Consider the following 14,443-nt stretch of genomic DNA (forward strand, 5'->3'; position numbering starts at 1 on the left):
GGGCTCGCAGCCTAAAAGGTCAGTGATATTAATTCTGGGAGGGCAGTTAAAGTGCATCTGTTGCAAAAATTAAAAACAGATATGTGAAATAACTGTGGTCTGAAATCTTTAACCTTAAGTCTTAGAAAATAGATTGTTGTTGTTGTTGTTTTGATGTTCAGAAATATTTTTCTTACTACTTCCATAAATCTACTCCATATTGCATTTGTCATATTTCTTTTATTTTAATGACCCTTTAGTATACCAGCTACTCAGATTTGGGTTTGTGCAACTTTATGACATGAAGAATTACAAATTAAAGGGAAATAAGCACATCTGACAATGTGAGATGTATTGTTTTATGACTTGCAACACTTAATAGTCCATTCCTTTTTCCTTGCTACTGTTGTAATGTCAAAGAACATTTCATATTTTACATTTAGCTGCTTAGCCTGACTAAATTGGTGGAATAACGGAAAAGCTTGGCTAGCATGTTGTTTGGATGAAAATATCTGTAATTTCTACCTTAACAATTTTTCTGAGAAGACAGCAGATTGACATTAAATTTGGTGTGCTGGCTCTCTGAAATGAACACGAAGTTTACATTCTTTCAGTATGCTGCCTTCCAGCATGGATGCATGGATGGATGTGAAATATGAATGTACTGAATGTACTGAACCCATAATACAAATTTAAATATGTTAAATGTTAGGATAGGATTATCCAATCCTGTGGTGCTCTAATACGTTCCTCTTCATGTTCTGAAGACCACCCATAGCGAGCTCAGTATTTGTCTTGAAAGTTTCCTCAAGAGCTTTATGAACAAAATGTTTTGCACATGTTGGGATATTGCTCCAAGTTGCTCTCTCAGTTTCCAGAGAATGCTCCATTGGTTGTACAGGCCAAATAATAAACTCAGGGAACAGAAACAAAAAACATCTCCAAAAAACATACTACTTTGAGAATCTATTCTTGAACTGCATATGTTTTCTCACCCACTGCTTATTCAGTGGGTGAAATCTGCTGAATCGTTATCTTGTTTGTTTTATTGGGTGCTCAGTGACATCTAAGACAGATGTCATAGTAGAAACTTTAACTCTTTGATTTTACAATCACTTGCCCACCGAAACTCACTAGTCTGTAAGGCAGTTTTCATTAAAGCTGTTTCTTTAAATATTCATACATAAATCTGAACAAATGCTGTAAAAATAGTTGAAACATTTGTGTTTTTATCAAGTTAGTAACATGTATTCTTATTCTGCAGAGTCAAGCATACAAATTTGTTAAACAGAGTCGGATGTGCAGTTAAGTAGTGACTTAAAGCAAATACTGCAATGATGTGCTCCATAAAATCAAATTTTATGAATAATGTTTAAGGAAGAGAAGACTGTGCTGGAGATATCATTTCTTAGATGATATCTGGTGCTTCTGGGATTTGAGTCATATGGAGCCTTATGTCAGCCTGTAGAAATTTCTTCTGGGTGTGTAGAAACAGACTTGATCCTTGCTTCCTTCACAGAAACAAACAGTATTGTGTTGAACCTGGTGTGAGAATTTGGTTATATTTTTTATTGCATATGAAAAATCTCCTTCTAACATCTGATAATTTCTGCATTTGCCATGCTAGGCAAATGCTCTGTTAGGCCATGCTCTGTGCTCCCTTTGGCTTCTCAGTGTGGCTAACCTCCATCCATGCCTTGGCCAGGCTGGGTTTCTCTGACATGATTTTAGCATGCATGGTGGTGATGGGTTTATGGTTGGACTTGATGATCTTGAAGGTCTTTTCCAACCATCATGATTCTATGACATTCAGGGTATGCATAGTACAAAACATTCAAAAAAAAAAAAAAAAAAGACTCTATTATGAGCCATTGGAGGGAGAGGAGGATTTCAAGGAAATTGCAGCTTTGTTGCTTTATCTCTGTGTCTCAAACACTTCTCATTATCTAGAACTTTCCCTTACAAATATATGTTAAAAGCATTGGGCTGGAAATTGCCAATTTGATCTGTAAACTTGCCTTTACCTACATGCAGGCTGCATGGGACCATTACTATCCAGCTCATAGATCAAGTTTTCTTTTTTTTCTGTAGCCTGGAAAACAGAATTCTTATTTCAGAATGAGAATTTCACCAAGTGCGACATAGAAACATGACTTAAAAATGGGTACATCCAGATAGGGTTTTCTTTCTTTTTAGCATCTGCTGGATTTTCAGTGTTGAGCATACTCTATGGTATCTTGATGTCTAAAAATTTTATGATATTTTAGAAAATATAATTGATGAATTTTCCAAAACACTTACAAAATTAGGAAATGTTGTTTCTGTAGGATCAAGGTGGATGACCTCAATACTACTCTAAGGAAGAACTTAATATCTTTAATAACTCTATCCTTGGAAAACTCCAGAGGGATGGAGAACCAATGTCTATACTACATGGCCCTTTGTCGTGTAGAGTTAATACTCCAGGATACTGGAAACAAGTGAATATGAAGTACCTGTAAGAGAGCAAGGAGCTCGGATAACCCATACTCTTCACTGTGCATTCTGGACCATTACCTTTTTGTACTACGGCCTTTGCATTGCACCCTATTCTCCTCACTCCCTTTAAGATATGAGGCAATAAAAGCCTGACAGGAAGATATCCTGTCCAGTCCCATCCAGTCTTCAGATTCTGCCAGACAGACTTTCCTTCTGCAATTTGTGAATGTAAAGACAAGAGTTGGAGCTGTGGCATCTAGAGTGAAACAGGTATCAGCAAGAAAAGCACAAGCCCTCGGTGTAGGTTTGCATGGCACAGTACTGTGTTAGAAATATCTCTGGTACCTGAGAGGTATGAAACCCATGTACTCCTCCCAAGTAATTAAGCTCAGCTTCTCTGTCACTTAAGAGAAAAGCTAATTAACTGGTCACAGGTGTGTTTCCACTAACTGAGTTAACTTAGCCAGAGCCAGCTTAGTACCTCTGTCTTTTGCCCAGTTAAATGCCATAACTTTGCAGTTGTAAGGAAGCAGTGAGACAGTATGGATTATGTGCTAGGCAGTGTTTTAGTACACTAGCAATCCAAACGTGAGCAAGAAAGGAGATTTTTAACGTTGGCCTTGAAGGAGATCATTTCATGTATACAGGCTTAGAAGAATCTCCCCTCACATCCTCTAGCCATCTAGCCACTGGAAAAAAGAAAACAAGACATGCAGTTGATTGCTTGAGAATTTAATTAGTGAGTGATGCTGGTATCCCATAGTTGAAAGATAGGTACAGTGACAACAAGCTGTCTTCACTTTCAAGGCCTTCAACCTGCTGCTTACATCTGGTGTGGTTGATATATCCTCAGGAGGACGTGTAATGAGCAAATAAGATGGCTGAACAGGAAGAGTAAGAAGCTTATCTTTATGACTGGATATTGAACAAACAGGAGGGGATGTCATTTACTTGGAAAGGACACTATGAAAGATGCAAAATAATGATGGCTTGGATGTGGCCCTATCTCTGAGAGATTATGCAGGGGAAAAATAAAATAAAAAAGGAGAAACATTTTTTAGTCATAACCAAGATCTAGAGGAAGTTCCAGCTGAACATTTTGTCCATGTTGCAGGCAGGGACAACGATACTTCAGAATCTGGAGTTCCTGATCAGGAGTTTCCAGGAGATCAGGAGTTCCTATGAAACAAAATAGTTAAGGAATTGTTAGCAGAATTTTGGACGTCCAGCATGGAATTATTCTCTTGAGAGGTCTGCTCTACCTTATCAGAGGCAGACATCTGTACTTCCACAGTCAGTGGAAATTACTGCCCTAGTACAAAATTTATCGATTAATTCAGACATTTAAAACAAATGTGATGAGCTGCAGACTCTAAAGACATATATTTGTTTGTCTTTTTGTTGTTGTTGTTTCTTTTTTTTCTGTTGCTTTTTTTTTGTGGGAGGAGGGTGTGTATAATATGCTTGCTGCAGTCAGAATGAGAAGGGAAGGAACAGGGCAGGAGAGGAGTGCCATGGAACACGGCGTGAGAAAAGAAGAGGCACTGGCTGAGGTGAAATGTTGGAGGCAGAGTAGGGAATTTTGCCTGCCAAGTAGCAGTGTCCTCAGAGGTCTCAGAAAAGATTGTGCATGTAGGGACCGGATTTGCATTGGTGGAAGAGAAAGGGAGATGGAATGGAAGTAGAAAGAAAAGAAGATAAAGCTAGTGGGAGCTATTGAAATGTAAATATAAGAAAAGGAGAAATGAAGCTGGAGGATACAATGAATAGGAATAATTTTTGCTATTATGCAGAAATGGAGTGTGGTGACAGTGCTGGATGAAAAAGATCACATTATCCATTATATGATTTCGTACATTTTTGAAGTAAGTTTAATCTTAAAATGGACATTTATTTTATAAAATACACTGGATGGATGAGAAGTCTTTTCTATTCACAAATGAACAAAGGAAGTGGAAAACCTAGCTATTATGAAACATGAGTTAATAAAATGTAACTGACATAGCAGGGCATCAGCACCTCGTTTAGTAGGAATGATACTACATTCACAGGGTAAGGCACGTGCCCTGCAAAAGCAGGACTGTTTTCTACCTTTTTTCATTATAAAATGCAAAGGTTACTGAGGAAACAGCTATTTTTACTGCACAGATAGTTAGGGATATTTTGGCGGCAAGGAGCAAAGCTATTGTGATAGCAGTCAGGAAAGAAGGGTGTGGTGGAGAGGAAGGGAATGTTGAGAAGGATACATCAGCAACATGTAGAGAAAGGCAAATGCAGGTCAAGTCATACTCATTTACTTCATTAGAGTCCTTTCCTCAAAATCATGTATTTTGATAAGATGGTAGGGTTTGGCTCCTACTCTGTTCCAAATACAGTGGAGGCAGTGGAGGCCATGATCTACCTGCACATATAAAGAAAAGGCATTTTGAAAAACAATTCTATACTTTCAACTCAGTGAGTTGGTTATGACTATGCAAATAACTCTAGCTTTGCTCTTGGACTTATGAAGTCTTCAGAAGTGAACTATCAAAATAGGTGCCAGTAAGTTAGTTGCTTGATCTTTTTTTTTTTTTTCTTTCAAACAATTATAAGTAGAATAACATTCTAGCTGTTTCATTCTACAGACCAAACTTTTCTGATTAGGAAATCTAGCAATATATAAAGCCAACACATTTAAATGTCCTCTAAAAATGAAACAGGAAATTAACTCCCCCGTTACTTCTCAGTACAGGAGATATATGCCTTTCAAATAGAACAGTAATAAGAACAACTATTTCTATGAGCTTGTATGCAAACTTTGGAAAGAATTTAAAAGCCACATTTGGAATTAATAAAGGTCTTTACTGTAAATGAGCCACTTTGGTTATTACAACCATATCCAAAGTTTTTGTTATCATTCTTCTTATTAATGATAGTTAAAATTGGGGTGGTAGTGTCTGGGAATACCATTGATGGATTGTAGTCTTGTGCTAGGTAGTATCTCAAAATGAAGATAGGTCCAGATTTCCTTTGCTGGCTTTCTTCCAGCTAAATTGGATGGAATTTAGGCAGTATGCCTGTGAATATTGTTAGTAATGATTGGGTTGTCTACGTAAGGCTGGTTCTCTTTCATGGTATTTCTGTTGCACTCCCTTGTCGTGCAAGGGCTTCCAGTTGGCATTGCAGTATTTGTATCTCTCTGTCTTGCTGCAAGAACCTGTAGGAAGTGGTGGGGTAAAAGTGAAGGTACAATCGAGTTATTATTTGAAGCTATTGGACAAGACTCCAGCAGTCTTGGGTTGCTTGATGTAAAACAGAGGCTGCCTGTAAACTACACACAGGGCAATGCTGGGTAGCTGGAAAGACGATTCACAGCTTTTGAGTTCTTCCCTGAGAGGAGCTAAGCCAGACTTAAGTTGGTCCACTATTTCAGGAAGAAGTATTTTGTTTCCAAAGTTGAAGTGATGGTCAATGAAATTCTATGGCAATAGTTCAAACTGTATTTTTGCTCCCTTGCCAGACAGAGACAATGCATCAATATTTATGGAATTATGCAGTCTTCTTGGAATCTGAAAAAATGCCAAGGAACTGTTTCTCTCCCCTCATCTTGAAATATGTTTGCTATTTTCTTCTTGGCCAAAGCAACAACAGTAATTACATGTTGTAGGATTTAATTACTGACCCAATTTTGGAATTTAAATTGGAACAACAAGGAATTTCATAAGATAAAGGAAAATTTAAGAAAGTAATATAATCTATTGCATCCTAGTACACTAATAGCCTAGAATTGGCTAAACTCATTTAAAGGAAAATATCAAAATATTTTATCCTTAGTAGAGAACTTCGCAGCTCCTTAAATTTTGCAGGCAGACAGAATTTAGAAGTACGACTCAGATATGGAAGGTCTATTTTCAGTCAGACAGGATAGTTGTGTAATTCTTGAGCTTTCATATTACATAGACCACATTGTTTATTTAGTTTGTTAAGACCTCACAGGAATATTCTGCTTCATCTTTTAAAGTTCATAATAAATATTATGGAGCTCATTTAAAAGGCATTTTATTTTCTTTTGTGTTTTTCAGGTTATTATATAAGCTTAAAAATTACAAAATTATTTTTAAAGCTTTTTTATTTACATACATTATGGCACTTCAGACTGGTTGCTAAGGCTATGGATCATCTGTGTAACAGCCTATTGCAGTAAAATGAGGTCAGAGACTCTGCTAAGTGCAATAGTTTCAAGCTGTAAGAACAGGTATATCATGTCAAAACTGACATAGACCTCATCCTAAATCATATGGGAAATCTCAGCTTTGCTGTCAAGCCTCATTAATTTCAGCAGAGAAGGCCACACTATTCTTTAGATAAGATGTGGGCCACAGATGTTCTTTGCCAATCTCTTTCACGTAGGTGTAGTCAGTCTGTAATAAAGTGACCCACTAACAAATAGCCTGAAATTTCAAATTAGGAAAGAGAAAAAAAGATGATTTTGTCATAAAAACATTTGTTCATTAACACTTATTCATGAATATCCCATATGTTATGGATTCACTTTCCTAATCTAAGCCTGATGCACATAGAAGCTATACGAATGCCAAAAAGTCTGAATCATAAAATGAAAAAATATACAAACAGATTATTTTCATCAGTTGTACTCTGCTTCTTTTATACCAAAACTCTGCCCAGAATGCCAGAATGCCATTTTTTTTGTGGTTGAGAAAAGGTTTTATGTAAAAAGGCAAAATTTTATAGAAATATGACTATTGCTATATTATTGGAAATTATGAAATATTTCTACCAGTAACTAGATCAGCATGGTTAATGATGTAAGACATTTTTCTGCAGAGCTTTGGAAAAAAAAATACAGGCTCCCTTGCTAAAAACATGAATTTGTCCAGAATCTTTTAATACTCTGTAGCTAAAGAATAGATTTAAAAAAAAAAAAAAGAAAAGAAAAAGAAAGAAAGAAACCACAAGCAAACAGAAAAAAATGCCCTGACTTGGCAAGAAAACACAAAGAACATGTTACCTCTTGTAACCTGGATTGCAAATAGCTGTGAAAGGAAAAGGTAGAGGAAATAAATCTGGCAAAACTGTATGTGGGCCTCAACCAAGCCCCATAGATAGTGTTGAGCTACACCATATTTCAGAACATTGACAGGTGAAATGCCCGGTCAAGACCTTAAATTGAGGAGCCTGGATTGTCTGTGTGCTCCAAAGCTCCTGCTGCCTCTGCTTGCTTTTCTGGCAGGCGGGTGGGCAGAAGTGACTCTCGCTTAACACCTGGGTGGCCCCAGTGTGGATGGGTGAGCACCGGAGCGAGGCCCGCATGGGCCTCCCTGGCTCAGCATGCCAAGATGTGGGACATGAGCAACCCAAACACCCCTTCCAAAGTGTTTCCCTGAGATGTGTGTCCTCAGGGGAGCTCTGTGGGCCATACGGAGGAGGTTATGACCTGCTCCTGTGCGCGTGTGGCCCTAATCCCTCCACATGCACCTCAGTAGCAGCCCCTGTGCAGTCCTGAGGCAGCTCGGAGCCCTTTTCCTTGGCTGTTCTGTGCAAGTGATAATAGCCATTTAGCAATAATTGCTGTTTATGTTTGCCTGAGAGCTCTAGGAGAGCAGACAAAGGATAAAGGAGGATTCAAAGCTGTTAGTTAAGGAAAAAGAGACTTTCTGGGGACGAGCAAGGCTGCTGAGCCCGCAATGAGCTCTTCTGGCCAGTTGCAGCTGGCGGGATAGGTGTGGGCTGTGAGGAAGGCCAGGATGAGGTAAACTCTGTGAGCTGTTCCTGGAATATCTGTCTCTCCAAGGAGGAAATAAAATTGATGCTGGGTGCTCAGAGCTAGTTAAAAGCTGTTATGAAGAAAGGTGCTTTTTGTTATCAGCCTTTTGTGAGTGAATCGTAACAATAAGCACACAAAAAGCATGGTAACCAAAACATCTGTTAGCACAGACACGTGCAAAGTGCAGAATGTTTAAGGTCGGACTTTTCCTCTGTGGTGCAAACACTCTCCATCACACCAGGAAGGACCTGACGAGGGATAGCTCCTAATGGAAAGCTGGATACTGAATGTGTCTTGATTTCCAGCCCCTGTATTCGCCTTGCACGTCCTTAATTCACCCTGCAGTGTTTGCCAGCACAACACATGTGGGAAGCAAATTGGATCCATTTGCAAAATGCCATTAGAGGTGTCTCTCTTTGCCGAGCTTCTTCCATGATGCAAGCGAGGTGAGGAGCAGGAAGCTCTCCATGCGTCGGGGCACGCTCAGCAGCTACGCAGCGTGTGTCCTGGTGCGGCGGCAGCGGGAGGGAGCACAGGCCACGGAACCAGGCCAGGGCTGTTTTTAGGAACACAGAGGGAGGGGAAAGACACAGGAAAATGGAGAGGAGTGACTGCTGCAGTTATATGAGGCAGGAGAAAAGCAGCGAGCAAGAGAAGAGGGAGAGGCGAAGGTAGAAATATGCCATAAGTGAAGGAGATGTTTTGAGACATTTTAGCATTGAGCTTTTGACCGAGCTAACATGTTTTAAAAATACTGCAAGGACAGGGGAGGACATCTGACACGTTACGTAATGTAATTCCTGTGACTTGCTCATTTACTATTTATGCTGCTTCCTGCCAGCATGTGATCAGCATGTACCTCAATATTCCAATGTCTAAAGTAGTGTTGGGTTACACACTTAGCAAATACATGTAGAGGGCTTTGACAGCGTTGTAGCTAGACGTATTTCAGTTATGCCAACCCTGTTCACAGAGGATGTGTGCTCTAGCCTGAAAGCAGAAATGGCATGAGATTCAGGGTGCTAATATAGCGCATGCTCTGCCACCAAGGAGCTTAGACTGTAGCCAAGTGTAATGTAAACTTACATCCTGTGCTTGGGGAAGAGTCTGCTGAGAGAGTGCCTTTATCACTAGCTCCCAGATCTATAAACAACTGGATACATCTTGAATAGCATTTGTTTATATTGAAGCATCTGTTTCTCTTTTCAGTGTGGTCTTCTGTGCAAGAGTGGTGGTGCCTTGTTTGTGCAGCACCTTCAACGCCTCGTGCTAAGCTGACTAAATCTGAAAGTCATGGGAGAGCTTTAGATTTTTAAAGTAGATATTGGTGGCTGCTGCTGTGTTGGAATTTAGCTGCTTGCCAAGAACTAACTTCATATCCTGAATTAAAACCCTTAAATGCTAGTGTGTTTCAATCCTAAAGGGAAATACTTTTCACCAAGAAAAATTCTAGCTTGCTAATGATGTTTCTTTTTGTAAAAGAATAGCTAGAATATTCCACATATGAATTACCTGTTTCCCACATGGAACATCCTATTTTTATGCCCTATAAACTCACCCTCTTTTTTCCAGAGGTTTAGCTGCAAGATGAGAGTTATGCCAAGATTCAGTCTTTTCAGAACTACATGTAATGCTCACACTGTAGGTCTAATCTGCAGGACTGTCTTTGTGAGGGGGGCGTGGAAGGGTTCTCTTCCCTTCCCCCTCGCAAGAAGTTCCTATCCATGGTTACCGTAGGCAGGAAGGATTTCTTCAAAATCTATTATCACAAGGCCCTGTGTGGGAAAGACACTGAATGGTAGATAGCGCATGAGTTTCCTGCAATTTTTTTGAGATATCATATACCTTTCCCCTTTCTTTATATACATCTCTGCTGATCCTACCATGGACTGGATCATGTAGGACTAATAGGTTGTGGAAAGGTAATAAGGTGAAGACAGAAATATACATAAATTTCAAGAGGCACAGCAATCTACAGTACTATTTACAGTTCCCCTGCTTCCTTGTCCCCTGATATTCTTCTTCTCTTTCTTAACTATGCTGCCTATTAGAACTCAGACCCCTGTGATTACTGTCTGTGTAAGACATATGTTCCTTGAAACAGCTGCCATGAGACATGCTGACATGACCCCCTTTCTGCCAGGTCACCCATATATCAATCTCAGACCATGCTCAAACTCACCTGCAGGTGCTCATCACCAGCTCATCTCAACAGACTATTTTTCAGCCTAGGATTTTTTCCATGCAGGAAAGAATCATCATCCATTCATCCATTGTTACCCCATGCTATGAAACCCTTCAAGAGGTGGTCTAAAATGAAGATGGAAGAAGAGAGAGGGCAAAAAAAAAAGAGTTTGTAGTCAGAAGTCTCTAATGTAAAGAGAGTTCTTAATCTGCACCATAAATATTTCCCAGGTTGTCACAGAAAGTTACTTTTTTTGTGAAAAATAACAACCATATATTATAATTCTGCGAGGTGTCTCATCTTACAGTTCTTGTCGTTGTGTTATGTTTGCTGTTAGATCGAAGAGTCCCTTCTGCAGTACTTTGGAAGCCACACAAGAAGAGCAGTTCTGTATGCTCCGCCTGCCCACAGCAAAACCGAGCGGCAGATCTGCCAGCGCATCCTGGCACAACACGGGTACACAGTCACGGTTCTTGAAAACGGGAGACTGACAGACGCACCCAAATATGAGGGTCATTATCACAGTAAGCATGGTGTTAATTACTTCTTTGATTAATTACTAAATGTTAGCTATTGATTTAACATTCTGGCACCAAGCTATAACGTTCTGTCAACAAGCTAAAACTTAAGAATTTTCAATTTGTTGCAAACCAAATTCTATTCCTTCCTGGTTATGCAGCTAATTTTTTTGCAAAGATTCTTCCATTAGATACTTCCTTCGATTAAAAAAAAAAATTTGGAGTTAGTCCTGAAAATCAAATCGGTTTGGTATAGTTCTAATGACGTCTCAGTTGATGACAACTTAATTGATATATTCACTCAGTATTTCCAGTAGAGCATTGTATGACATAAAAAATATCCACTGCGTTTGGTTCTTTCTCTTATTCATTCTAACAGGAAAGCCATATGCATAAATGTATGTTTTTTGCTTGCATAATGTTCTGATTTTTTTGTAATATATGTACTGAGCATGTTAGTCAACACAATATAGAAGTGCATTTCTCGCTTGCATCAAAAGCTTGGGGAATTTCTGAAGGTTCCTAGTTTCTCCTGAGTTTCTATCTATATAGTTAAATCTGAAACTTTCTGCAGATGAAACTTTCTCTTGCACAAGAGACTATATCCTAGTCATATAAAGTCATTCTGTGGAACATTACAGCAAAGCTTTGAATACCGGTTAAATACCCTGAGTGTGTTTAAGTGCTGTTGCATACCTTAGAGGTAAGGACCAAAACTGATATTTATTTATTTATTTATTTATTTATGGAGTTTGCAAGGCAGAAAAACAGTGGCTAGTTATTTCTCATAGTGAAGAGGGCACCACTTGTATCTTTCTGACTTCAGTAAGTTCCTGGGGTTACCAGAGAATATTAGTTTTGCTTTTTGCTTTAAACAAGATCAGTAGTTTCCTAGATTAAAAACATGATTATTTGGCATGCTCAAAATTCCATCACAAATTCAGCTTTCTTCAAGAAAATGAGGTCCATTCAGTTTTCTTGACAGGCTGCGCTGTAAAGTAGTAAATTGTCTTCACCTCAAACGCTTATTATTTTAATTTGATTACACAAGCACCTCTTAACAACTTCTTGTCTCGAGAACTGACCCTCACGGTGGCAAGAGGCAGCATGTCTGTAGGCTCTGCTAATGTCAGATGGGCTTCAGAGAAAAGGTAATATCTCTAGAGACCATATGCACCATCTCTGACACACTTGTAGTCCAAGTGGCTGAGGAAGTGGGCATACTAAATTCACTTACACAGGTTCATGTTCTGCAGCTCAATTCGATACTCTTCAAACACTACATCTGCAGAAATCAAGTTAGCAGTGGATATTTCAGATGCCAGCACCAGTACTTTCTGCACTATTTTTCCAGTAATGAAAAAAAAAACCTACTAAAAAGGTTTTACATATTTTCCAGGAATATCCTACAGCTTCCAGCATATGTTAGATGTATTGAAAAAAAAATCAAATGCTGGTTGATTTAAGGTAAAGGGTAAGACTCCATTGATTCCATTTTGTGGCAACATAAGTCTGCTTTAAACTGTTCCCTGTGTTATGTAAGTGCCTAGCTTTAAGAGGGGTGACTATGACTAAACATGACTATGTTTAAAAAACAAGAAGTAAGTAAAAGAGCATGTCTGCATACCAGGCTGATGATGTTTTCTTAGAACTAAACAAGTTATGCCCAAAGTTATTTTTCTTTGCCAGTAAATGATGGGTTTTACTATTTGGGATGGTATAGTACTTGATGCACCGTACTTTGCGGAAGGGTATGTTAAGTTATGCTTTGTCATAATATTTTCCTAATAGAATGCTATAACTTATAAAAAATGTGTCCCTTGGAGCTTCTATTAAAAGATGTATATAATGGACTGAGAAACACAGATCATGAATGTTGTGAAAAATCTATAAAGTCATTCCTTCTCACTTGTTTTTTTAGCTGCTCTATTTGGTCCTTTTATTTTTGTACAGTTGCAGTGCAGTCTGTCTCACTCATGTATCTTTCAAAGTTCACTCAAATTTCTAAAGGATTTTTTTGTTTAGAGTGGCAGTGAGCCAAGAGTCTTATTGAAGTCATACATGGAAAAAAAATACAAAACATTCCTTACTTTTTTTTTGTTCTGACTGATTATTAATTTTGGGACCAGTTGAGCTCCCATTTGAAGCCCAAGTGTGGCAGCTCTGCACACCGATCTTCCAGAGAGACGGGCTGCAGGCATTCCTTTGAGTTAAAGGCTGACATGGAGAAATATCAGGAAAACACTTAAGTGGAAAATTTTCACTTCTAATAGACCAACCAGAAAATTTTGATTTCTGAAAATGTGAAAATAGTAGATTAAAAGGCAAAACATGCTTTCTTCCTTTCACTTAAAGGGATTGTTTTGTATGGTTTCTTATGAAAAATCTGTACAGATACCTTCTGCAGTAAATATAAATTATTCAAACTACTAAGAGTTTTGTCAGCAAATTCTTAAGCAGCTTTGCCTGAGCAAAAAGTAGTTGTGCTTTCACTGTTCCTTTGCAATTAATCCCACATGGTGGGAACAGTCCATGGACTGATGATATCTGCCTGAGTTCTGAGCGGCTTTGAGACTTCCTTTTGCAGTGTCTAAAAATGAGGCAGTTTTGTTGTAAGATTTAACACATTTCACTCTGCTGATGGGGAGGAGATAGGGAGGTGAAACTGTCATATTAGCAGATGACAGGATAACCAAGATTTGTGGTGAGCTGTGATTGTCACCTTGGACATGAAGCTGCTGCTAGCAGTAGATCCATTCAGGCCTGTTCAGCATGCCCAGTAAAACGGGAAGTTCAAATCAGGTTAGATAATAGCTGGTCATCTAAATATCAAGTTGTAGCTGCAAGCACTTCTATAGATGGCACGCTTTTGTTTTCCAGTTAGGCAAAAGATGGTGCCCAGTATTTTGTTCCTTCCTTACTCCTTGTCTTTGAGAATCTGCTCACAGAGGCATCACATCTGAGACAAGTTCCAGGCTCAGAGCGGGTTGGGAAGAAGTGTCGCATAATCTTAAGGAAAAAGAATGAAAGGATTAGAAGGAGGGAAGCTCTACACCTGCAGGCTTTCTCCTGGGAGGTCTGCTCTGCTGAGCCTGGCAAGTTACAGAGCTGTTCTGCAGTGTCAGAGATGAGTGGGATAAACTGTCTGGTTTCAGAGCACCCTTAGCCATCCTGGAGTGGCAAATGTTGGAGAAGAACTAACCAAAGATTTTCCAGTTTTCTGCCTTCCTACTTTTCCTTCTGGTCAGATAATCTCTCATCTCTGGAGTCACAAGAAAGTTTAATGGATCATGTGGGTCCCTGTGACTCGGATCCCAACAATCTCACACAGTTCTGCAGCTCTAAGAATTTTATGTGACTAAAATACATTTCTGCCCTCCAAATATAATTTGTTCCTAGTTATTTTCTGTTGTCTGAACCTGCCCTGAATACCATACTCTCTCCACATTATGTCTTCTAAGATAAATATACTGCTTAAATCTTTTCTGCCGTAGCCATCAGTTTTTGGGTCCTTTGCTC

General features: G+C 39.0%; 1 protein-coding gene across 1 annotated transcript in view; it reads left to right on the forward strand.

Annotated features, from left to right (window-relative positions):
* CPED1 (cadherin like and PC-esterase domain containing 1) overlaps window positions 1-14,443 on the forward strand; it is a 134,385-nt gene that overhangs the window by 1,267 nt on the left and 118,675 nt on the right. Inside the window, exon 2 of the mRNA XM_010215322.2 lies at window positions 10,744-10,930. Coding sequence (XP_010213624.2) covers window positions 10,744-10,930 — 187 coding nt within the window. The remainder of the gene's footprint in view (window positions 1-10,743; window positions 10,931-14,443) is intronic.

The sequence above is a fragment of the Tinamus guttatus genome, unplaced genomic scaffold (genome assembly GCF_059628265.1).
Source record: "Tinamus guttatus ecotype Peru unplaced genomic scaffold, ASM5962826v1 Tinamus_guttatus_pri_ptg000018l, whole genome shotgun sequence".
Classification (NCBI taxonomy): domain Eukaryota; kingdom Metazoa; phylum Chordata; class Aves; order Tinamiformes; family Tinamidae; genus Tinamus; species Tinamus guttatus.